Source organism: Plecotus auritus, assembly GCF_963455305.1.
Source record: "Plecotus auritus genome assembly, chromosome: 2".
Lineage (NCBI taxonomy): Eukaryota > Metazoa > Chordata > Mammalia > Chiroptera > Vespertilionidae > Plecotus > Plecotus auritus.
In genome coordinates this window covers 197,382,244-197,409,522 of record NC_137771.1, presented here as the reverse complement: position 1 = coordinate 197,409,522, position 27,279 = coordinate 197,382,244, and the positions used below count along the sequence as shown (strand labels likewise).

The 27,279-nt window shown below is 36.4% G+C and overlaps 1 protein-coding gene across 1 annotated transcript in view; it reads left to right on the top strand.

Annotated features, from left to right (window-relative positions):
- The window catches only part of SEC62 (SEC62 homolog, preprotein translocation factor), a 29,402-nt gene extending 7,378 nt beyond the window's left edge, over positions 1 to 22,024 (top strand). The window contains exons 2-8 of the mRNA XM_080654544.1: positions 2,796 to 2,904; positions 3,916 to 4,021; positions 9,851 to 10,055; positions 10,277 to 10,369; positions 13,123 to 13,183; positions 15,982 to 16,101; positions 20,807 to 22,024. Coding sequence (XP_080510670.1) covers positions 2,796 to 2,904; positions 3,916 to 4,021; positions 9,851 to 10,055; positions 10,277 to 10,369; positions 13,123 to 13,183; positions 15,982 to 16,101; positions 20,807 to 21,276 — 1,164 coding nt within the window. The 3' untranslated portion in view covers positions 21,277 to 22,024. The remainder of the gene's footprint in view (positions 1 to 2,795; positions 2,905 to 3,915; positions 4,022 to 9,850; positions 10,056 to 10,276; positions 10,370 to 13,122; positions 13,184 to 15,981; positions 16,102 to 20,806) is intronic.
- The last annotated feature ends 5,255 nt before the right edge of the window (positions 22,025 to 27,279 follow it).

Genomic DNA, 27,279 nt, shown 5'->3' with positions numbered 1-27,279 from the left:
GATATTAATTACTAATCCATGAGACTTCTGGAATTGCAGTGTATTACACAGGCATAATTAAGTATCATTTAACATATGAAACTAACATATGTTAGTATATTTTACTGTGATTTCAAAAATTGAAGTATAGAATTTTCACCATTTAGCATGTCAGAAATGTATTTTGTGACTAGGCTCCAAACCAAATCATTATGAACCTTATAGTTATTAGTGAGCTTGGAGTGTTAGATTTTGAATTTGAAATATTTTAAGATTTTATTTTTCTGTGATACATATCTATACTAATAATAGAGGAATATGCAAATTGGCCGGGACACCGTCACGTTAATGACCAAACAGGATGGGGGCGGGGCTGCGGTGGAGAGCTCTCAGCACGCCTGCGCCAGGGGTCCGAAGGGCGCAGAGAGGAAGTGAGAGCATTTAGGCAGTTAGGGGGATCGGGTCAGGAGGGGAGCGCAGATAGGCAGTTAGGGCGATCAGGCCAGGAGGGGAGAGCAGTTAGGGGCATCAGGCAAGCGGGCAGATGAGCAGTTAGGAGCCAGTGGTTCCAGATTGTGAGAGGGATCCTGGATTGGAGAGGGTGCAGGCCAGGCTGAGGGACATCCCCCCCTCCATGCATGAATTTTGTGCACCAGGCCTCTAGTTTTTATATATAAAGCTAAAGGTTTTGTAATTATATAAATATTTGTGTTTTACTATAGTCTTCATTTGTATTGAATGGTTTGGGCTTTTAATTTTTATTGACACAAATTATAACCCACAAATGGGGTAGTAGCAGAGTATAAGAATCATACACCGTCAGTTGGGCTATTGGAAGTAGAGCTGGAAAATTCAAAGGAAGAAATATGAGAGGTAGCTGCCAGGTGACTCAACTAAAGCACAGGCTTTTACTTAATCTAACAAATCACCCCTTTCCAGGATAAAATTAAAGCTGAAACCGTGGTTTGTTACTTGTTCCTTAGCATCATCAAACATAGCTGAATTAAGTCTTATCTGTAATATGTGGGAAAACTGACTCAAAAAACAGATGGTGTAGCTTATTGTTTTCTGTTTCATGTTAGTAGAATGTCTTGCCTGAAATGTAGGTATCTTTATCATTAATTGTTCTCAACATCCTAGATTTTTAGCAAATAATTCTTTACTATTATTTGGCTCTTTATTCATTTAGAAACAGACTTTTCTAAAATTAGTCACATTTAGATTATATATTGCTAGAAATATTGTTTGTGTGTTTTATGTATTATGCTTAAACATGTAATTAAAGATAGTACTTTTGTTTCAATAGCTTACAGCAATAAGACAACTTCTCAAAGTTTTATATATATATATATATATATATATATATATATATATATACACACACACATACACACACACACACACACACACATATACACTAATAAAAGAGAAATGCAAATTGACCGTACCTCCGTAATGTCCACCAGCCAGTCAGGGGTGAGTATGCAAATTAACCCAAAAAAGATGGCGGGTTAATTTGCATATGTAGGCACCAAGCGTCCGGGGGCGGGGCAGCGCCATATGGCCTGGGTTCCAGAGATGGGCGCTAAGCCCGCAGCCTCCCGGGACCATCACCGCCCCAGGAGGCAAGGGTGGCTGCGCCAAGCCACGTCTGCAGGCTCCCGGGACCATCGCTGGCCCCGGGAGGCAAGGGCGACTGCGCAGCTTGACAGCAGGGCCTGCTTGGCTGTAGCTGCAGTGACCTGTGAGCAGGCAAGCAGGCCCACAGGCAGCACCCATGGGGAGTGGGCCTAAGCCGTCAGAAGGACATTCGCTGAGGGACCTCTCCCCTCCCCCCCCCCTGCACAAATTTTGTGCACCGGGCCTCTAGTATATATATATATATATATATGATACAAATGTAGACTGCCTTCATTTTCTTCAGTATATGGGTGGAGAGAATAAGTACACAGAAGGAATTATCAAAGAAGTAGTTTAGAATGTAAGGAAATAAACAGAAGATGGAGAATGATAAACAATGAAGAAAGTAAGAGAAAATTTAGAGGAAGAAATGGAAGAAAGAAAAGAGGGAAGGATTAAAGCAACCTTTCCAATACTCTCCAAGTATTTCCATGTACAGTTCTTCAAATAAGAGTGTAATTTATCTATTGCATTTTTATTTTTGCATTACCCCTAAAAGGGAAAAAAAGAAGCAAGACAAGGTGAGAAAGGAGTCCCAGACAGTTATCTGGGATTTGGAATCACAAGAGGAAAGGGAAGGGAGTACAAATCTTCAGCATCTCAGACCTCAGATAATTCTTATGGCTACCACACTGGGGCAGCTATCTTTGGTTAATCTGAGAACTGCTCCTAAGGTCTGTTGTTCATTGTTCAGAGTACATGGCTTTGGTTGTTATTTAATATGTATTTATGCCATCTGTTTCTTCTTACTTTGACATTTGGGCACTCACTATTAGCATCCGCTTAACCTTTTGAATTATTGCTTTGTGGCTTATAAAAAGAGACCAGGCAAGAGTGAAGGTGAACTGGTACAATGTAGTTACCATACTGGAAAAACAACTCAAAATAATTACCTGAGGCTAAGGCCAAGAGGCTGTCAGGTTTTGGCTTTATCAATTTGTATTTGAAAGACATGTAATTTTAAAAATTCTCCATCCTGTCTTTTGTATAGATTACCACGTCTGCTCCAGAGAAAGTTTGAAAGAAAGCCCTATGTTCCACTTAAAAAGATTTGCAGAACATATCTGTAAATTATTCTTTAGTACATGAATTTCTCAAGTAAATGATTACATTAAATTAATATTCTTACTTTGCAGGAAGTTGGTGAGCCATCTAAAGAAGAGAAGGCTGTAGCCAAGTATCTTCGATTCAACTGTCCAACAAAGTCTACCAATATGATGGGTCATCGGGTTGATTATTTTATTGGTAGGATTATATGAGTGTATATATTAGTGTATATATCTTATGAAGATACCTAAATTTGGGATATGTAGATGTTTTAAAAGTGTTTTCCAAGTATGATTAGGGAAGCTGGGTGATGACAATTGATTGTCCTTTTCTTTCCTTTTATGATTGAAACTATGAATAAGAAGAAGATAAAAGAATGTACTTTGTAATAACATTTCTTGGAAATTTTTAAAATAGAATTTATTTTCAGTATTAATACTACCTTTTGTTCAGATAGTACATGTACTTAAAGATAATCCTTTTGTAAAATTCTGGAGTAGAATTCAGTGAAGCAAATCCTGTTGGAACCGATTTAGGAGCTTTGGATCTTCACATAATCCAACGCCCTTATTATAAGCTAATGTTCTCTATAACATAGTCCCATAGCTTGTAAACAGTAATTGAGTTTGCCTCTTTGATCCATTAAGATTGAATTGCCATTATAGAAAAGAAATTTACTTGCCTTTCTTTAATATAATGATTAATTTTTATATTCATTAAGAGTTTAAAAAAATTGATGTGCTGTTCGCTTCAGAACTAATATATTTAGCTGCTTCTAGCAGTAGCTTGTTCAGAACTTATTCCTCAGTGAGTTACAAGTTAAAAGCATAAGGACAGAATTTGTTACTGGGGGAGAGGAAGATTTTTGGTTTCTTTAGCCTACATTTAATTGTAATTATTCGATGAGTGATATTTATATTTATTTTGAATTTTTTGTTTAGAATATTTTCCTATTAATTTATCTTGCTTTAGTTAATGTTTTAAAATAATTTATTTCCCAGCATTACTTTAAAAAGATGCTTACTGATATGCTTCACAGATTGAGGTTTTGAGGAACTGTTTATCATGATCATGTCAGACTTAAATTTTCTATTGAATTTGGTTTTATTTTCTGATGCCAATATGTTGAAATTTGCCTTAGAAAATATTATTTAGGTAGGCATAAATTTCTATGTATACTAAATTTAAAATAATAAATTTCTTCTTTAGCTTCAAAAGCAGTGGATTGCCTTTTGGATTCAAAGTGGGCAAAAGCCAAGAAAGGAGAGGAAGCTTTATTTACAACAAGGGAGTCTGTGGTTGACTACTGCAACAGGTAGTGTTTATTTCTTAGTGAAGGATAACTAAATAGTAACTTAGTAATATTTCCATAGTTCTGAAGCTTCTTACCCATTTTCATCAATAAACCTAGTGATATTAAAACAGCTCAAACATAGCTTTTACATGCAAACTGGATTTCTTCATACCTCTAGAAATACATTGATTTGGTGTTAGACTATCATATTTTTATGATTTTTATTTGTGTTCTATTAACATTTGTACATTTGCCAGGCTGACTAAACCAAAGAGGTCAGCAATAAAAATCATACAACAGTGCCTACATTGTACAAAAAAAAGTCTTTCTTTTCTAGAGCAAATGGTTGGGGAGTCTTTTCTAAAATTTTGGCAGGGATTCCTAATAGACCTGCTGTTCTTGGGGTTTTTGTTTGCTTGCTTGTTCTTAGAGTGCCTACACACTGCGTATTAGCCAGTACCCTTCCATATTTTGTTTAGTGATGGCTAACTTATTCCTTGTAAAATCAAGGCATCTGCAACATCTATTTTCTTGACTCCAAAATGAAGAATAGACAGTTCAGTAATATATTCATGTTTTTCATAATAAGTACTCCTTTGGGAAAAACTTTTGATGGTGAGTGGTATACAAAAATCAGTTTCCTCTTGGAAATAAGTACACTGTTATTTCTTTTCATTTTTTTCCCATTGGTTTAAATAGTTATGCATATTTATTAAGCTGTTGATGAACCAAGTTTTTTTTTTATGACACTATAGTTTATAGTAGGTGGAAATTTGACATTTTAGATTATTTTATATGGATGGTAGGGAGGTACACATAGCAATTTATTAGTATATTGTCTAAAGAGATTTAAAGTATCAGCCACATGAGGCTCCTCTAAAAAAACATTACTTTACAACCTTGTTTCTAAAGCTATAAAGTTAAGGAATTATGAAAAATTTCTTAAAATTACCCTAGCCGATTTGGCTCAGTGGGTAGAGCATTGGACTGTGGACTGAAGGGTCCCGGTTTCGATTCTGGTCAAGGGCACATGCCCAGTTTGCAGGCGTGCAAGAAGCAACCAATCAGTGATCCTCTCTTATCATTGATGTTTCTATCTCTCTCTCCCTCTCTCTCCTCTCTGAAATCAATAAAGACATGTTTAAAAAAATTTTTTTCTTAAAATTTGTAGTTTTTGTTGTTAAAAACTAGAGTCACAAATGGACCTTTCAGAAGCAATAAAATTTTCATTGTTGGAGCAGGGATGAGCTAACAGTGGTATAGTTGGTATTTTTCTGTATAGCCATTTGTATGTTTAGCACTCCAAAGTACAAATTTCCCTGCCTTGCCTCAAAATAGATTTATTTTTTATATGTGATATAAAAACTAAGTGATGTAATAAACACAAAAACAGAGAATGTTATGTAAATTACCCAAGGTCACACAGCTAATTATTAGAACCAGAATTCTAAATCCTTCAGTCTTGCTCCAGAGAGGAAGAGAGAAGGAGAGAGAGAGAAACATCAATGATGAGAGAGAATCGTTGATCAGCTGCCTCCTCACGCCCCTGCCATTGAAGATCGAGCCTGTAATCCTGGCATGTGCCCTGACCGGGAATTGAACTGTGACCTCCTGGTTCATAGGTCAATGCTCAACCACTGAACTGCACCAGCTTGGGTACAGTTCATGCTCTTAACCACTGCATGCTATACTGTCTCCTCCAACAAAATGATGATGTGTTTAATGAAGCAAAAATTAAGATGAAGGATTCACCTGTTAATGCAGGTATCCTCTGCTTCCTAAAAGTTCGCAAAAGACCTACATTAATTTTTTTAAATATATTTTTAATGATTTCAGAGAGTAAGGGTGAAGGAGAGAGAGATAGAAACATCAGTGATGAGAGAGAATCATTGATTGGCTGTGTCCTTCACACCCCCCTACTGGGGATCAAGCCCACAAACTGGGCATGTGCCTTTGACCAGAATTGAACCTGGGACTCTTCAATCTGAAGGCCGATGCTCTATCCACTGAGCCAAACCGGCTAGGGCAAGACCTACATTATTATGGTAACAGCTTTATTTGTAAAAGCAAAAATCCTCTTTAGATTTCTTTAGGTTAACAAAAATAGGTACTAAAGTGAACTGACACAAAACAAATTTTTGAAAAGCAAGAGATACCCTTATTTCGCTCCCTTTCAGCTCACAAAAGGTTTCCTAGGAACTCTTTTGCTTTCAAATAGCAGGGAAAATAGAACTATTTGAATATTAAATCTATAAGCGCAAATCTCTGAGGAGAGCAGCCAGCTTTAATCCACATCTGTTGGCCTTTTAGGAGTATTGGTACCTTGTTATATGAAAAGCCCAAAAGACCTGAGTACAGAAAATGTCCTGGAGATACACTCATTTTTCATTGTGTATGTTATTCCCATTCATGTCAGGTTGTTTGTCCTTTCTGCACTAAAATGGGGATGCATAACTACTTAAATTCTTCAGAGCCACTTCCAATACAACCATGGAGGTCTCATGATGGCCAGCCCTCTTGGATTCCTGCTTGGCTATAGACAAAAGTACACTTTTCCAGTCTCATTTTCTGAAGCTGCTAAATGGGCTTGAGGGAGTCTGAAGACAGACAGAACAAGAAAGTGTAGGATAATACACAGAACAAACTTATCTAATATGGCCTAGTGCTTCTTTTTTTTTTTTTAATATATTTTATTGATATTTTACAGAGAGGAAGGGAGAGGGATAGAGAGCTAGAAACATCGATGAGAGAGAAACATTGATCAGCTGCCTCCTGCACACCTCCCACTGGGGATGTGCCCGCAACCAAGGTACATGCCCTTGATCGGAATCGAACCCGGGACCCTTCAGTCCTCAGGCCGACGCTCTATCCTCTGAGCCAAACCGGTTTTGGCATGGCCTAGTGCTTCTTTATGTCCTATTTCAAGTACGAACTCTTCAGCCTTTAATCTAGCACCATCCTAACTCTCCCAATGCCTGCATCGCCAACCCCAGTCCAATAATGTCCTTCCGACTCCTGTTCATATGCCACCCTCATTCTCTCTTCTGGTCTTTACTTAATCATAACCTGCCACTTTTCCCAAATGGTTCTCTCCCTCTCTCCTGTCTGCTTTTCAATATAAATATCTCTCAAGTTCCATCTCCACCATGTGATATTCCTCAGGTCCTCCAACCCACATTAATCTTTGTATCTAAAAGTTCTACAGTATTTATAAAGCTGCTATCATATAGTTTAGCCCTTAACTATTTTAGAATTGTTGTATATGTTAGTTTTTTTTTTTAACTAATTGGCAGCTAAATCTGAAGGCAATTGTAGGACTCTTTTATACTTTATTGTTACTCCATAGCACAATGTGGGCATTTAATGAAACCTCACCATTGTCACATAGATGAAAGTCCTGAACACATATCTGGCATCTATAAATGTTTGTTAAACCTAAAGAAAAATTTTTTAAAAAATTAAAAGGTGAGGAAAGCAATTTAATAACTTGCTGCCTTTAATCAATTTATTTATTCAACAAATATCTATTATATGCCAGGCCCCGGAAATACAAAGATGACTGTGACTTGGTTCCTGCCTCCAAAGCACCTAATCTAGTCTGTTAAAGAAGATTCATGACTACTACAGTGCAGTGTGTTCCATAAGGAAGACAGAGATGGGGAAACTTCAAGAATGGCTTCACAGGAAAAATCTGTCTTTTCAAATTTTGAAACATAGATAGCTGATTACCCAGCAAACGATAGGAGAAAGGACATTTGTTCCTGGCAAAGGGCACAGAACAGGGAAGTATGGGGAAGTAAGATAGGGAAGTATGAATAGTTCTGTGAAAGTGTCAGAGAGCTTTGTGTAATGATTTGTACTATATGATGTACTTAAAGCTTAATTAATGGAGGCCCTGATATTATTACAATAGTAAATGTCATCTCACTTTGAGGCATTAAAAGTTCTCTGAAAATCTATCAAGGAATAAGTAAATGATTCTACTTATTACTAGTATTACTTATTACAGAATGGAATGATGTTAAAATTAGTGATTCGTGAGACCAAATGTGTTTGTGTATGTGTATTCCATAACTATTAAAGAAATTCAAGGTTTTGTTATAGCAGTAATGGCTAACATTGAGTACATATATGTCAGGCACCATGTTTCTCATTTAGTCCTAGAAACCCCTATGAAATAGCTACCACATTTTTAAAAAATATTTTTATGTGTGTTTTTTTATTTATTTTAGAGAGAGGAAAGGAGAAGGAGAAAGAAACATCAGTGATGAGAGAGAATAGTTGATCAATCAGCTGCATGCTCCCTACTGGGGTTCGAGCCTGCAACCCAGGCATGTGCCCTGACCAGGAATCAAATATGACCTCCTGGTTGATGAGTTGATGTCAACCACTGAGCCACACCAGCAGGGCTGAATGTGAACTTTTCAACAATTTGATGGATTATAGTCTATTTTTCTTTTATGGGGGTGGGGCAACTGTGCAGGAGTGATGACTGAGCTGATTTTCCTACTGGCTCTGTGCACTTCTGTGTCTACTCACTAAGGGAAAGATTTTTTTCTCTTAAAATTGTTTGATTTTTTAAATTATTACTTTATTAAGAATAAATTTTTCCACTTAAAATGGCATAGAAGAAAATCCAAATTAGTTATATAAAACACATTACCATTTGAGAATGTGTACTCAAGTATCTATGTGTATATATATGTACTCTTCATATGTGGAAATCCATAATATGAACTGTAATATGAAATGCTGGTTTGTAACATACAGTGAATAGGATGTATTTTTGTTTTCATATTAAGTTGTAATGAATATTCCTGATAGAAAATCTGGAAATCACATAAGTACAGAAGTAAATAAAATTAAAATATATTCATTATAAATTTTTATAAGAAATTCTGAAGTACAATAAAAATTTTAAATCCTCCTTCATATTCAAATACCTACCACTACTCCTAAATCTCACTTTCTACTCATAAGTAGTTAATTATTAAGGGACTCATTTCAATTTTTTGTTGGTTTACATACATATGTATATGTGTAGCAGATATTAATGGTGGAGTCTTTGGGGATATTTCAGACAGTTGCACATTACTTGCTGTATAGATCTTCTGAACAAGTAGAAGGCCAGGTGAGGACACCTAGAAGTTAGCTTTGTGGCGATGTGCATGGGTGTACTAATTGGGCAGCAGAAAGAAGCCCAGCCAGCCAGGTAAAAACCAATGCTCTGGAGGGCAGAACATAATGACCAGAAATAAGCGATCATTTGGCAGGAGAGGGGCATCTAGTTAACAAGTGGTATGATGTGCTTGAGCAGGCCCCGGTAGGGGTAGGAAGGGGGTAATCACCAATAGGCACAGATGGTGGCAGTGAGTTGTGTTTCGGTGATTGCACTTTATTAGGCAGAAATGAAGACACAAATCAGAAACTCTGAAACTGGAACATAAGATTTGAAAAGATGGCTTTTAGGTGACAAATGTAAGGATTTTTCAGTAGGATTATAAGGTTAGAAATTTGAGACTTAACATTAAATAAAGCAGTCTTGGTTACTCTTAATGAATGTAGAGAAAATTTCACAAGGATAATTCCAAACCTATATAATCTCCTACCTAAATTATATAGTTAAAAAAAAGAAAATTAGATTGACAACTTTTATATACTCAGATTGGCTATATAGTGTTTTTTTTTTATTTTATTAGAGGTGGGGTTGGATTTTATTTCCCGTGGCTTACTAATTGTAATTTCTCTGTGAGTTGCCAGTGTATGTCTTCCCTTGCTCATTTTATTCAGGTCTTGATATTTTTGCTTTTCAGTCTGTATCTTATAATTGTCATACCTTTTTTTCTAAAGGCTTTTAAAGAAACAGTTTTTTCATCGAGCACTAAAAGTAATGAAAATGAAGTATGATAAAGACATTAAAAAAGAAAAAGAAAAAGGAAAAGCTGAAAGTGGAAAAGAAGAAGATAAAAAGAGCAAGAAAGAAAATCTAAAGGATGAAAAGACCAAAAAGGAAAAAGAGAAAAAAAAAGATGGTGAAAAGGAAGAATCCAAAAAGGTCATTTCATTTAAGTAAAAATCAAAAGTCATTATGTGCACAGGATTACTGGCATATGAGCAATCTTGAAATACTATGTAACAACCATTTAAGATAAGCATATTCAGGTTTTTCTAAATACCATGGTTGAGAATTTTTACTTCTGTATCTTAAAGATTAAGATTTTTTTACTATGTGAATGCCATAGTGCTTTTTCTTCTATTTAACTTGTGTTTTAATAGGAGGAAGCTCCAGGAACTCCCAAAAAGAAGGAAACTAAGAAAAAATTCAAGCTCGAGCCACATGATGATCAAGTTTTTCTGGATGGAAATGAGGTGAGAGTATCTAGTTGATAGGTAGAAATCCAGTTTTCCATAGGAAAATTTAGAATTATCTTTAATGCTTTCGCTAAGAAAATAATTTAGATAAATCTAACCATGTAGATATAAAATTTACTCTTTTTAAAAATCTATAGTTTATCTGGCCCTGGCCAGTGTGGCTCAGTGTGTTGGAGCATCATCCATATACCAAAGGCTGGCGGGTTCAGTCACCAGTCAGGGCACGTACAGGAGGCAACTGGTCGATGTTTCTCTCTTTCTCACTCTTTCTTTCCTTTCCTTCCTCCCCCCCTCTCTAAAATCAATAAAAAACATTTTAAAAATCCATAATTTCTCTGAATTAAGACATAAAATTTATGAAAAATCAGTCAGAATTAGGTTCAGCTGTGTATGAGTGATAGGAAACCTGAAATGACAGTTACTTAAAATAAATGCTTATTTCTCTGTCATCAAGGAAATCTGAAGGATAAGCACTACAGATAATGGTAGATCTGAACTCTCCCTTCCGTGTGAAGGATAATTCCCTCATGGTCCCAAATGACTGCCAACCTTGTATCTGCATCCAAAGGAGGGAAGGAAAATGAGGGACCTGCGTCCTCTGTAAGGACACCTTCCAGGAAGCTGGCAGTTTCCTTTCTTGGATTCCATTATCCAGAACAGGGGTCCTCAAACTACGGCCCGCGGGCCACATGCGGCCCGCGGAGGACATTTATCTGGCCCGCCGGGTGCCGCTGCCTGTCCTGCTTAGCAGCCAACTCATCCTGGGCCCGCAGTGCGCATAGGAATTTGTTCATAGGTTGTTTTTTTTTAAACTATAGTCCGGCCCTCCAATGGTCTGGGGGACAGTGAACTGGCCCCCTGTTTAAAAAGTTTGAGGACCCCTGAGAACCTAGTCACATGGTCATGCCTACCTGCAGTAAAATCTTAAGAAATATGCTTTTTGTACTGGGTGGTCATTTGCCCAGCCAAACATGCAGGATTTCCATTGCTATCAAAGGAAAAAGAGCAGAATGATTAATTTAGTCATTAAACTAATACAAAAGTATTAGTTATATACTGGCCATTGAATTGTTATGAATTTCAAGATCTATCTCTTCTTCCTATACCTAATACAAAAATAGTATATGTAAAGTAGAAGTAGTGATTCTGGGAGCTATGAGTTTGAAATTCTAGGAAAGCTTTTCAGAAAATACGTGCCCTAGGCTCATTTCGGACACAATTGCATGAGAACGTGTGTGTGTGACTGGTTCTGTAATGTGTCCCAGGGTGATTCTGATGTGAACCCATGCTTAAGAGCCACATAATTGAAGACCACACATCAAGCATTGGCTTTATGCCAAAATATTTTTATAGATTCTAGGAATAGCATGATACATATTCTCTTCTTAGATGCTCTTATTGTCTAGCAAATGTACAAACTTTTAAATATGGTACTGTGTTACAGTGTGTTAAGTGTAATGATGTGAGAATACAGATTAGAGATAGTTAATGTAATCAAGAGGATAAGGCAGTTCTGAAGATCCTAAACACTTGAGCTGAGCCTTGAAGGATGATTAGCACATTACCAGGTGCACCAGGAAGGTGTTATAGACCTGTTAGGCAAATGAAGTAGTTTGAGCAAAACCATGGGTGCTTGCATTCCTGAAAAGGCTAGATTTTATTCTGTAGGAAGATGTAGCAAAGAATCATGCTTTCAAACGTAGAGGTGGGAAATGTCTAAAAGTTGTTTTTTTAGAATGCTAACTGGCAGAAGTGATGTCTGTGGATCTGATTTCCAGGGGAAATGTGCAGAGTTAAAGAAAAAGGATGGGCCGAAACCGGTTTGGCTCAGTGGATAGAGCGTCGGCCTGCGGACTCAAGGGTCCCGGGTTCGATTCCGGTCAAGGGCATGTACCTTGGTTGCGGGCACATCCCCAGTGGGAGGTGTGCAGGAGGCAGCTGATCGATGTTTCTCTCTCATCGATGTTTCTAGCTCTCTATCCCTTTCCCTTCCTCTCTGTAAAATATCAATAAAATATATTTAAAAAAAAAAAAAGAAAAAAGAAAAAGGATGGAACCCCCAGTGTTAAAAATAGAACCAAATCAAAAGACAGTACCAAAGAGTTCTGGTCAAAATAGAACCAGGAAATGGAAGGAGTATTGTTATTTATAGAAATTAAGAGATAAATCTAGGAGTTTTGTGGATGATGATTATGCAGAGTTTGATTTGGGGAAGTAGGCAATGAAATTATTACAGGGGGTCATAGCATCTTTATGTTCACTAAGCATGATATTTTAATAATGGTTTTTTCTATCTCATCCATGGGAAAGAACAGGGTGGGGTTGAGAGCTGCCAGATCTGTAATAGAGCCTGGCTGGAATCTATTTAACTGTGCTCTTAACCCAGACTATTCTGCTCATGCCAGTGTACATAATTATATTAAAGAAAAAAAGGTTGTAAATTTTTGGTCTTCAGGTTGAATAAGTAATAGTTTACACACATGAACAAATTGTTAAAAGCATGTAAGTACGTAGAAATTTACTTAAGTGCATTACAGAATTTATAGTTTTTTTAAACAATTTTCTAACTGGAGACTAAAACAAAACAAAATACTACTGAAGGAAAGGTCTTTGAAATTTGTTTACCTTAAAAAGCAGTTCTCACATGTTAAGAGGTTGGAAGTTACTCTTGTAGACCTAAAACAGAATTAAGCTTAACTTTCTAATGTGACCTTAAAACTTAAAGCACTGTGGTTTCTTGATTCCTCTAGGTATTCGTGTGGATCTATGACCCAGTTCACTTTAAAACCTTTGTCATGGGACTAATTCTTGGTAAGTACAGTCTCTAAAATTTAGAAAGGAAAATAAAAATGCAGATGCCATAAAGAAAAATATTTAATATAAAATAGTTATTTTTTAAAAATATACTTTAAAGTCAGAAGCTAAATGATAAAATGAAGAGAGTATTTGCAACACATTAAAGCAAAGATATTTAAGAGATTAACAACCTGGTAGAAAAATGGTAAAGATAGCTCATAGATAAAGAAATACGTGACCAATAATCATGAATGATAATTAATCACACTCATAATAAATACAAAGTAAAGCAACAGTGATTAAAAGAATTTCAGAGTTTGATAATATCTAGTCTTAATGAAGTTAGTCTAACTTCAGGGCTAGCACCAACACCCTCCAACAATTGATAATACCTTTTCAGATTTTAAATATATATACACTGACCCAGCTATTCTACTTCTCAAAATTTATCCCATGGCTGTTCTTTTTTTTTTCTCCTCATCCGAGGATGTATTTTTATTGATTTTTTAGGGAGAGAGACAGAGAGTGAAAGAAACATTGATGTGAAAGAGAGAGACATCAGTCAGTTGTCTACCATATACATCCTGACCAAGGATCAAACCCACAACCTTTTGGTGTATGTGACAATGCTTCAAGCAACTAAGCCACTCAGCCAGGGGCCATGGCTGTTCTTAATACAGTTGCACAAAGAGTCTATTCAGAAGTGTGCATTGATACTGTTATCTATTCTAATCCAAATCCCTCAGATTATATTTAGGAGGATAATTAGCAACTATCTTTCAAATTTTAAATACCTTTACCTTTTGACCTAACAATTACACCTCAACTAATTTCTCTTGTGCTGTAATCAGTTGCACAAATGTACATGTAGTTTGGTATTTGTTGAACTGTTGTGTATAATAGGATAAAACTGGTAATAATTCATATTCTTCAGTAGGAAATTACTCTGAAGGAAAATGGTGAAACTGCCCACTAGAATACAATACAGCTTTTAAAGAATTAGGTAGAATGTACTGATAGATATGTAGAACTGATTAAATGAAAAAGAAATTGCAAAAGAGTAAGACTAGTATAAGGTTATTTATGTAGAAAAAAATTCTATGTAGCAAATTTAATTTTATATAGGCAGTCTCTACTAATTAACTTCTGGGGAATGAACCAAGAATTGGATGAAGACCTCCCTTTATACCTTTTGCTTTGTTTTTATTTGTGTGGAATTTGACCATGGGTATGTGTTATTCAGGGTGGGGGGCATGGGTGGGCAGGGAGAGAATGATTTAACAAGTAAAAAAAAACAGTTAAACAAGCTTGATCAATAAGTTATCATAGGATCCCATTCAAAAAGTTGAAACTCATATAATTCTAACCCAAATATCTGATAGCTGTTGATCACCTACTAAGTACTAGTAATGTTGCTAAATATTTTATATGCATTATTTCATTTCATCCTTACAGCAACCCTTAAAAAATAGGAACAGACACATATTAAATATAAAGTAATCTAGCTTCAACAGGGTTAAATAACTTGCCCAGGGTTACTTAGCTTATAAATGATATAGCTAGAATTTGAATCCTGATCTTTTTTGCTCTAAAGACCTAATAACCAGACTTCTAATTTCTTACAATTATTCAGTGTGGTCCCACTGTACTTAGAAAAAAAACTGGAGATATTTGTATACAGTTTCCCTAACTACCAAAAACCATCTGTATCACCACCTGAATGCACCTAAATATAAATAGTGGTGATAGTTATGATTTGTATGTTATTTTTTACACTTGTCTATATTTTTTTACAATACGCATATATGTTACCATGAAAAAAATCCAATAAATATTGTTTAACCTAAAATCTTAGTCTCTAAAGATTTTTCCACATAGGATGGACAGGTCTAATATAATTTTTCACTTTGAGAAAGAAGTAGGAATTTTTCTTAGCTTATCCAAAAAGGTCACCACAAGGTGACCTTTTCAATTTGTATCTGTCAGCGCTCCACCCCAGAATCAGAATCTCTAGAGAGGATCTATTGAATCTTTTGTTGTTGTTGTTAGTTTTGTTGTTGGGTTGTTGTTTCTTTAAGCTCCCCTGCTCAGTAGACAGATATCTTAGTCAAAAAATAAAGTAGACATTGCTGGAGAACAGTAGCAATTGATCATTTAAGGAGCTAACAATTTCACATTTTTTGACAGCACTTTTTTTCTAACTATATGTAATTCTAGAAAAATCTTAACCTAATTTAGGAACAGTAGTTAAAATGTTAAACAGAATTATGGGAAATGGTTGATAATTGACCATATTTCACCTACAAAAATGGCAATTTTTAATATAGCCTATATAATAAAAGGCTAATATGCAAATCGACCGAATGGAGGAATGACCGGTTGCTATGATGTGCACTGACCACCAGGAGGCAGATGCTCAATGCAGGAGCTGCCCCCTGGTGGTCTGTGCACTCCCACGGCAGGGAGCGCCGCTCAGGCAGAAGCCAGGTTCACAGCTGGCAAGCACAGCGCCGGTGGCGGGAGCCTCTCCCACCTCCATGGCAGCATTAAGGATGTCCAACTGTTGGAGGGGAGCGGGCCTAAGTCAGCAGTCGGACATCCCCTGAGGGTTCCTGGACTGCAAGAGGGCACAGTCCGGGCTGAGGAAGAACCCCCCCCCCCAAGTGTATGAATTTTGTGCACCAGGCCTCTAGTTTTTATATATTTATGTTTCAGCTTCCCCCCCTAGGAATATATTCACTGTTATATCATCCATGCCATTTAGAATTTTAATCAAAAAGTTATCTATGTAACTTTGTCATTTCTTATTCCAGTGATTGCAGTGATAGCAGCCACCCTTTTCCCTCTTTGGCCAGCAGAAATGAGAGTGGGTGTTTATTACCTCAGTGTGGGTGCAGGCTGTTTTGTAGCCAGCATTCTTCTCCTTGCTATTGGTAAGTATTGTTACTAGTAAAACTGACTTCAATCAGGTAGATATTGAGTATTTAGAACTGTAGTCTGGAACAACAGTAATTAACAGCATAATTTAAATTGGTAAATAAAAAAGTGTATGCACTTACTTTTTGGGTCATATCCCAAATCTGACTCAGACTTGAAGGAGTAGTATATATGCTTGATTAGATTTGGTCTATTCTGAAGAAAAAGATTTAATGTGGCTTAATGTGCACATTGATAAGCTTTAAAAATTAGCTACCACAAGGATGTTAATATTTTTACCATATTGTTTTTTGTTAGACATAATATTTTCAGTAAAACATTTTTATATTTTGACTTAAGGCAAATGAAACATATTAAATATTTAAATTCTTTTATATATTTAATAAATGATTTTAAACAATTGATTTACCATTAGGAAAAATCAATTTGTATCCATGTGCCAAAATAAGTTCTAGATACATTAAGGAGTTTTAAAATGTTTTTTAAAAATCAAACAAGAACACATAAGTAACTTTTTTTTAATATTTCTGGATGTCTTTCATAGCTAAAAACAAAACAATATAAAAACCCAGTTTAAAAGAGGATATTAAAAATAAGTGATTAATAAATACATGAAAAATGCTCATCACTAGTAATCAAACAATAATAAAATAATGAAGTAGGGTTTGTCTATTTAATTAGGAAGATTTTTTTGAAATGGAAGCACTCAATGCCAAGAAGGGTTTGACTGGAAGGAAATGTACATCAATATAAATAGTGGTGATAGTTATGAATGGTTTTAATGGTATTTTTACACTTGTCTGTATTATTTACAATGAGCATGTTACTTACCATGAAAAAATTCAACAAATATTATTTCACTTAAAATCCTAGTCTTTGAAGATTTTCTGACATTGGGTGGGCAGGTCTAATTTAATTTTTCGCTTTGGGAAAGGAATTTTTCTTAGCTTATCCAAAGTTGTCTAGTGATTTTTTTACTTATATAAAATTCCTTGAAAGCAAGCATGTCAAACTCAAAGGCTAACATGGTACAAATAAACGGAGTTTGACATGCTTGAGTTTATGTTAGCAAGTGGTACAGATTTCTGATTATTTTTTCCAACTGATAAATCAACTTTTCCACCAAGAATGTAGGAGTACTTCTGTATAAAAATTAAAAACAACACCCACATTATTGACCTAGTACCTATTGTTAGAGGACATAATTTGACCAAGAGTATCTGAAGTGAGTGCAAGTTATTTTGAGGTTCTATGATAATTATAGACTCTTACGTTTATAAAGCATTACTTCTACAGCCCTAAGCAATTTTCTTCTGTATATGCCTTCATCCTAGACATCAAGGTATGTTCTGAGTTGGTGCCTCCATCTGTGGGCCCAGGAGCTCAGCTAGTGTTTTCACTCAAGTGGGTTTACAGGCCTCTTTTTTCTATCAGATCTGACTGTGTGAAGCCTTTCCACCCGCCTTTCATTTTTTTCCTTCCTCTAGTTAGTCACCTTGAGAAAATCCCCTGATGCTTTGCATGTAACACAGCACATTTGTAGGCCAAGACATACTGTGAAGCAGGTAAATAGTGGTAGTGTATCAAGAATGAGAAGCCATAACTTTAATCTGACATTAGATATAATCAAATGGTGTCTTCTGGCACCATTCTCAAAACCTTGAAAATTGAGAAGCCCTTTGAAAATTTTCAGCAAAGGTTTAACTCCACTGAATGAAATTAACCCACTTGCTTATCATTTTATTTTTTTAATCCTCACAGGAGGATATGTTTGTTTGTTTGTTTGTTTGTTTGTTTTAGAGAGAGAGAGGAAGGGAGCGGGACGGGGGGGGGGAAGAGAGAGAAAGGAAAAAAGAAAAGAAAAATATCAATGTGAGAGAGAAACATTGATCGGTTGCCTCCCGTATGAGCCCCCAAAACTGCAACCTGGGTACATACCCTGACCAAGAATTGAACCGGCGACTCTTGGGTGCATGGGACGATGCTCTAACCCAGGGGTCCTCAAACTTTTTAAACAGGGGGCCAGTTCACTGTCCCTCAGACCGTTGGAGGGCCGGACTATAGTTTAAAAAAAAAACTATGAACAAATTCCTATGCGCACTGCGGGCCCGGGACAAGTCGGCTGCTAAGCAGGACAGGCAGCGGCACCCAGTGGACCGGATAAATGTCCTCAGCGGGCCGCATGTGGCCCGTGGGCCGTAATTTGAGGATGCCTGCTTGAGGCACACTGGCCAGGGCCACTTGCTTATCTTTTACTTAAACCACTATTCACAATAATTTATAGTTATTATATTGTTTTGCATTTTAAAATACTGTTTCTTGCCTGACTGGTGTGGCTCATTGGTTAAGTGTCTACCTATGAACCAGGAGGTCACAGTTCAATTCCCAGTTAGGGCACATGCCTTGGTTGTGGGCTCAATCCCTAGTAGGGGACGTGCAGGAGGCAGCCGATCAATGATTCTCTCTCATCATTGATGCTTCTATCTCTCTCCCTCTCCCATATTCTCTCTAAAATCAGTAAAAACGTATTTTTTAAAAAGAGATTATAAAATAATGGTTCTTCAGTGTATTTTGTATAATTTTTTATTTTAAATATACTATGGATTTAAATAGCATTGTGTATTAAATAATCTTGTGAATTAAACCAGAAAATAAACCCAACATTTGTTGTTTTTGTTAGAAAATACAATTCCAAACCTACTTCAAACAATTTTGATCTGTAGCCCACTTATAAACTGGATATTTCATTTATATTATTCTATGAACTATTATATATTGGTCAAAATTATATTTGGTGCTACTTTGAATATGTATTGTTAATATCGCCATTTAAAATAAGACCTTTTGCAATTTTCTAAATGTGTCACTCTTAGTGTTAGAAACAGTATGACAATATATGTCACAGTGATTTTTCCATTAGTCCATTGATTTTTCCATTAGTCTTCCCCTTTTGACCCTGGTAATTTAAGGTCACATAGAGAAAAAACCATAAAACATGTTAGAATTCTGCTATGCCCAGTTTAGATATGGTGAGAACTTAGATTTTATTTGTGCCATTATTCTATATTGCTTTTTCTTGGATTTGAGGGAAAATTTCATACTGTGAACCATCTGTCTTAAAACCCTATAAAGCCTATCATAGCATCATAATTATATTTGGAGAAAAAATTGTACAGCCTCCTTAAAAGATGTTCATTATTTTTTATTAGTGGAATTTATTCTTAAATCATAATTTCCAACATATTTGCCTTTTCTGTTTGTAGTACAGTCTTTTAGAATATTTATATTCTTTTGTGAAAATAGAAATTACTGCCTAGCTGGTTTGGCTCAGTGGATGGAGCATCAGCCTGCAGACTGAAGGATCCCAGGTTTCCAGTCAAGGGCACATGCTTGGGTTACAGGCTCGATCCCCAGTAGGGGGGTGTGCAGGAGGCAGCTGAACAATGATTCCCCCTCATCATTGATGTTTCTATCTCTCTCTCCCTCTTCTTTCTATCTGAAATCAATAAAAATATATTAAAAAAGAAAAGAAAAGAAATTACCACTGCATAAAAGTCAAGGTAGCTAAAACCATTTCCTTTTATTTATCCAAAGCAAAATAATGGAAGAAGCATACATGAGCTTCTTTTAGGCCTTAGATGAAAATAGTGATATAATTGTCTGTAAAGAAAACAAAAAAACCTAACATAATTGACTAGTCTGTAACATTCATGTAATCATTATGACTTTTTAAAAAAAATTGGAAAATCACTCAGCTCTATGTAATTGGTAAATTAAGATGAAACTAAATTTGTTTGTGATAACTCATGATAAACTTTAAAATTCTCTAATTCTTCTATTAACTAACCACAGTTTTGTCATATATTGCTCTGGAGGTAACCACAAACCCTATTTGTTTAAGTGATCTGGCTTTCATTAGCATTATATTATTTCCTAATATTGGGAGAGGGTTTTTGTCCTTTAAAAAAGCAAAATTTTTTAATTTTTTAAAAGTATAACTTGTAGGAAAATGTTCTCTTATTGTTCAAAAGTTCTCACTTAGAAGACTTATCCTGTAGACAGAGTAGGCAGGTGGCCTTGGACCCAATATTTTCATTTTCATTTTTTAAATAATCAGAAGTAATAATATGTATACATGTATATAGTAATGAATCTATGCAGTATTATGTTTGTATTTATGCCAATCTGGTCATAAAAGTATAATTTTTAATTTTTTTATGGAGAATTGCTGAAGTACTTAAGGTCTAGGGAAGTCATTGTGCAGCCCTGCTTTTTCCTTTTTAGAGACTTCTTAAGATACCTTCATTCCTTACTCGCATTTATTTTCTTTTTCTTATACCGTGGTCTTAGCCATACTTAATGTGCAACTGATGGCTGTGCTTCTTGAACTATAACAGAGCAAATTGCATAAACCATAAGTATCTATCTATGAAACAGCACCCAGCTGAAAAAGACATAGAAGTAACTTTTTGAATAGCATTGTAGCATTATGCCCTCAAGTTCAGAACAGAATGTTCTGTGCCTAGAATACTGTGATAGCTGCTTAACTAATCAGAATTTAATTGTTTAATTTAATTTAGGGTGCATGTAATGTGCAAATAATAACACTCTGATTGTCTTCTCAGTTTTTTCTTAATAACTTTTCCCTGCTGTCAGAGTCAATGTTTGAATTATTTAATTAGAGAAATTTTTCTCCCACAGCTCGTTGCATTCTATTTCTCATCATTTGGCTCATAACTGGAGGAAGGCACCACTTTTGGTTCTTGCCAAATCTGACTGCTGATGTGGGCTTCATTGACTCCTTCAGGCCTCTGTATACACATGAATATAAAGGACCAAAAGCAGACTTAAAGAAAGATGAAAAGTCTGAAACCAAAAAACAGCAGAAGTCCGACAGTGAGGAAAAGTCAGACAGTGAGAAAAAGGAAGATGAGGAGGGGAAAGTAGGACCAGGAAATCATGGAACAGAAGGCTCAGGTGGAGAACGGCATTCTGACACAGACAGTGACAGGAGGGAAGATGACCGATCCCAACACAGTAGTGGAAATGGGAATGATTTTGAAATGATCACAAAAGAGGAATTGGAACAACAAACAGATGGTGATTGTGAAGAGGAGGAAGAGGATGACAATGATGGAGAAACAACTAAATCTTTACATGAAAAATCATAATCTGCCTAATTTGGGGACTAAAAAAGTGCAAGAGATTGGATTTTCTATGTTGGCTGATCATCATAATGCATACCAGATATTTGTAGCATTCTTTAAGTCCACTTACTGAAATGTATTTGACATCCAGGGACTATTCAGTCCTTCATTTCATAGAATACTATTATTGGTACAGTCAAAAGCCATTTATAAGTTCTATCTTTTTTATAATTTTACAGTACATAGGTCTCATTAATTTGGATAGTTGTCAAAGGTGCACTTTCCACAATGACATTTAGATTAATGGCATTTTTGATAGTTGTATGGCTTTTTACTGTTAGACTAATCAAAATAATTAAATGGGTAAAAAATAAACAACAATTTCAGATTATGTGCAGTTATGTAGCCACTTCACAGTTTCATTGAGATGAAATGCTTAAACTCACTGTTTTTGACAGTTAACTTTTGTTGATTATAAAATTACATCAGGAAATTTCTAAGATTCTGAGTTAACAGGGTTCAAAAGCATTCTGTGGAAACAAGCCAACTAGTATACTGAAACAGCACTTGCAGTTTAGCTACAAATTCTCCTTTTCCAGCTTAGGAAATCCAAACTGGTTTGTACATCGGATTCAGAGAGGGGTGGTCATCTCCAACAGAGAAAGCAAGCAGCGCTGGGTGGGAGGTGATGGCTCTTCTCCCCATTTCCTTGTCGTAAAGTAAAATGTATTCTGTATATAATTTACAAATAAACATTTTATTTTAATTGTTACTTATTATTTAGACATTTTCCTAACACTTAAATTTGTAAAATTAAGACCATTTAAGGGTATGTTTTTAGAGAAATGGAAGTTCCAATAACCCACAGAACATCTGTGATCTTTCTACAGCAGCTTCAAGTTTTGTGCCAACATTCCATGTATTTGAATGAGTTAAAACAATCCTTATTAAATAAGAACAGACTTAAATTAGCTGTTTGTACGCCTTAATGTTCATTTTGATTTATCTTAAATCTATACATTCTGAAGTGGGTACTGTATTATCAGACCTGGAGGCACTGCTATGAAAGATAATTCACTGTTCTAAAATATCAATTTAAAATAAAGAGCATACAAGAAAACATAAGAAAACCATTGGACTCTAATTGCTTTGAACTAGTTTTGCAGTTTGATTTTTTTATCTTGCATATATTAGTTACAAATCTTTGGAAAAATCTTGAATTTATTTTAAGCATAATCATTCCTTGGTGTTACACTCTTATAAACTGATAATGAATATTAAATTATTTTCTTTTAGTCACAGTGAGAGCATTTTGTTTTGTAGTTGAAATAGGTGGAATATGTAGGTCTTGATTTTTCTTTAGGCTGTTTCCCATCTAAGTGTTTAAAGATACTAAATTTTTTTATTGTGAAAAACTATACTTTCTGTGCACTGACACATTTTATTACACATAGCTTTAATTTTTTTTAGCTTCTTAATAATACTTCTTGTAAGTGGACAGAAGTGTGGCTGGTTGGTATTAATGTAACTCTATCAAGGCTGCAGTCATTTTAAAAGTTTTCTCCTAGTAAATATTTATTGATTTAAGTGTAGGGCGTTTTCTCCTCACATTTTCAGAGCTCTCCTGCATAATTTCCGCAGTAAGAGATGCATAATTATAGCTTCTGAGCTTCTTAACCACCAGTAGCATTAATACCTATTTTGGGTTATGGTAATGGTACCAAAAGTGTTTTTCAGAAATAAAAATAACCTTTACTACTATAACAATAATATTTATCTTAAAGCTCTTTATAATATATGTATTATATCTCCTCTTAAAAACCTTTGTTGCATGGCAGGAAAGTCAGCTTCTTAATAATGTTTATGTGTTCTTACAAAATGTTAGTACAAATTTTTATAAATATCTGGTGGTCCCTGGGGGAAATGTCATTCTTTGTTAGAAAGGGAGTTAGAAATTTCAGCTTAGTGTCTTACTATTTAAGGTTGTGTACTTGAAACAAACATAAAAATCAAAAGGCTGCCACTGTTATACCCTCAAAGTAGGTGACTGTCTTTGTTGGCTAATAATAAATATTCTTATGCCAGAGCATGGAGAACTGTTTACATTAGCCAATGAAATGGTGATTTAAAAAAAAAAACAAAACTTTAGGTTTGCCATACTACTGAAAAGTATAAGCGTGCAGCTTTGGGATCATGTAGGATTGATTTATTGTGGAGTGAGTGTAAATAGGCCCGACTAAGCAGGATTGACTTCACCAACTGAGTCCACGTAAGAATAGTGCATTTGTGACTTGTTAAAATCAATGTATTAAATAGATTGTTTTTCTTTTTACCTCTATTGCTTTCTTTAGTTTGCAGTGGTGATGGTTTTTAATGTTTCCCCCCTTTCTGGTTTTATATAATAAGTACCAATTAGCTGCCAACTATAGAAAAATCATCTTCTATCTTTTGTAAATTGAATTTTCTTTTTTTAAATCTTTATTAGGAACTGGAAAATAATAAGTACAGTTGATTGTCATTATTAGTGGTGGTTTAGTTCTGTAAAGTCACCACCAAAATGCAATTAACAAATACTTCCGCAGGCTATTGTTCTGTGAGCATCTGGTCACATTTTCATTAGCCAATAATACATAAACTTGTTTGAGGTGTCTTTCTGTTCTGTTGATTTATTAATGTTGAACTCATGGTCAATAGCACTATAACTTCATGCCTGAACAAAGCTTATGTAACTCGTGTGTTTTCTGCATAAGGCATATCACAGCCTTCATTCATTAGAAATACTAGACAGCACTTTAGCACTACATTGAAGGGCCATTTTAAACAGCAAGATCATCAAAAATGAAAACAAACAAAAAAACAGAAACACCAGCACTAAATAGAGCTAAGGACATTGTTAAAATTATGAGAGCTGGAACAAGAAAAGGGTATGTCACCTTGTCAACCTCAACTTGGGAACATAGGCATTGGGCAAGTCAAGTTTTTCACCACTACACATGACCATGAAAGCACACAAAACATTTTAAAGAGGGGGCAAACGTGCAAATCAGAATCCACGAATAATGAGAATTGACTGTACTTTATTATAAAGCTGTGGCATATCTACAGAATAGAATTTATTGCTCAATCATGCTCCAGTATTTCTGGAACATTTTAAATATCCGCTCTGAAAGTAAATACTTAGTTCCTAATTGTGTGTGGTAGTTTGCTTTTACTTTTTCAACAATATTTCAGTTCTTTGTTTCATTTATTCAGTAATACTGAGCACTTACCATGTGCCAGAATTTTACTAGACATGGCCATGAATAAAAAATATGGTTCTGCCCTTTTAGACCATCAAAGAGTGTAGTAAGCGCTATGGTGGGGATTTGCCAAACGTGCTGGGTATCTCTAAATCTCCAGCTCCTCCTTGCCGAAACCGGTTTGGCTCAGTGGATAGAGCGTCGGCCTGTGGACTGAAGGGTCCCAGGTTTGATTCTGGTCAGGGGCATGTACCTTGGTTGCGGGCACGTCCCCAGTAGGGGGTGTGCAGGAGACAGCTGATCGATGTTTCTCTCCCATCGATGTTTCTAACTCTCAATCCCTCTCCCTTCCTCTCTATGAAAAGTCGATAAAATATATTAAAAAAAAAAATCTCCAGCTCCTCTCTGTGCCCTGTCCCATGAGGCTGATGAAAGGACCACAGCTCCTTTGCCTCCTGACCTCTGGGTGGGTTTAGCCAAGGGATGACCTCTGAGGATGATCAGGGTATTTATTCTTTGGCCTCTCACCCAGTGGGGCTGCGTCAGCAGTCAGAGGTCACTACTTCCAAACTTCCCTTCACCTCTTCCTGTTCTCTTCCCTTCTGGCCTGGGGATGATGCCAGCTCTGCTGCTACTAGCATGGAGTTGCTGAAGCTACTGTGACTGCCCCTGTGGCTCCCCTACCCCACATCTTTGTTTGTGTCTCCTCAAAGTATCTTAATGTAAGAACCATCTGTTTCCTGTTAGAACCAAGGCCAATAAACCAAAAAACAGGAATTCCAATGAGTTTCTCTCTTTGACGGGTCTTATCACCAAAATCTGCTAGAAAGGGTCTTACCACCTTCATTACAGAGCATGTCCTAAAGGTTTTGATAGCCAAAATCCCGCTCTAGTGCATATCTATGCAGATAACTACACAAAAATTAATTTGTCTTCTTTGATAAGCCCTTAAGCCAATGTCTGTGGCATTTAGTTGGGAGTTTCTGAGTAGGTCCGCTCTTACAACATAGCCCAGAGACCCTTTGAACTTAAATCCCATGGTTTTTCCATCCAGATAAAATTTTCAGTGAGATTTCTGTCATTTGGAACTGAAATATGACTGATTTACACAATATAAGTATAAACAGTGACACTGAGGTACCTTTAGAGGGAATTGACTCAAAGCAGGGAAGTGCCATAATCAAATTTGCATCTTTGACTATGCTAACCACATTAAAATGAGGAGCAAGTGTAGAGGGAAGAAGAATGATGTAGTGGCCATCAAATTCTCTGACTATTTCTGATTGTTCTTAGATTTACATATTCTAACCACAACTCCCCTCTTGTTTTCAAATAATTTTAATTTTTTTCTTATTACAGACAACTCAAAATACTTAAAAGCAAAAATAAGGAAACAGAAAACCCCCAAACCTACCCTTCAGGAACAACCTCTGTCAAAACATTATATATATATATATATATATATATATATATATATATATATATATATATATATATATATATATATATGTCCTTCTAAACCCTTACATGTGTGACTGTGCATTCAGTGAGGTGGGAAAAGTATTAAGTAAGTGGGATCATACCACATGTACCTTGCACTTGGAATATAAAGAATTGATGATATGGAAAAAGAACATTCTCTTTGAAACCATAGTATAAACATTTTGCAAAATAAATCATTGACCAGCTTATTATATTAAACTGGAGGCCCAGTGCAGATTCGTGCACAGTGGGGAGTCCCTCAGCCTGGCCTGCGCCTTCTAGCAATCCAGGACCCCTCGGGATGTCAGAGAACTGGTTTTGGCCCAATCCTTACAGGCCCAATCCAGACAGGAGGGAGCCCAGTCCTATGTGTTGAGCGTCTGCCCCCTGTTGGTCAGTGCACGTCATAGCGACCAGTCGAACAGTCACTTCGGCTTTTACATATATAGACTAGAGGCCCGGTGCATGAAATTCGTACACTCGGGAGGGGGGGTCCCCTCAGCCCAGCCTGCACCCTCTTACAGTCCGGGAGCCCTTGGGAGATGGTCTGACTGATGGCTTAGGGGAGTGGGCCTAAGCCAGCAGTGGGACATCTTTAGCACTGCCACGGAGGCAGGAGAGGCTCCTGACACTGCTGCTGTGCTCGCCAGCCGTGAGCCCGGCTTCTGGCTGAATGGCACTTCCCATGGGGGAGCTCACTGACCACTAGGGGGCAGCTCCTGCATTGAGCAACTGCCCTCTGGTGGTCAGTGTGCATCATAGCAACCAGTCATTCCGCCATTCAGTCGATTTGCATATTAGCCTTTTATTATATAGGATAGAGGCCTGATGCATGGGTGGGGGCCAACCAGCCTGCCCTGATGGAAGCCACCGATCAGGGTGGGGTCCCCGCTGTGGGGGGCAGGGCCAGCAGAGGCGAGGGGCTGCAGTCATTCTGGTTGTACTGGTCATTCTGGCCATTCTGCCATGTCAGTTGCTGGACTTCTATTATATAGGATTGTATTTCTGCTCATCAACTTCAAGCTTTGAAATGTAAATTGATGTTACATTAGCTCTAGACTAAGAATATGCCAAATGCATGTTACAGAGATTTCACATTACAGTGTGTTTGATGATCAACAGAAGAGGGGTTAGAAAAGGAAGATTTTATTATTAACATCCCCATATCTTCAAATATACACCTTCAACCTCTTACAATAGTGGCACTTCCCACTGCAAAGGAAAAATCACTGACAAGCAAATTAGTCTACAGCTGAGGAAAAGAGCAATGAGTGTGTAGAAGCTGGTCTGCATTTATAGAGTCTCT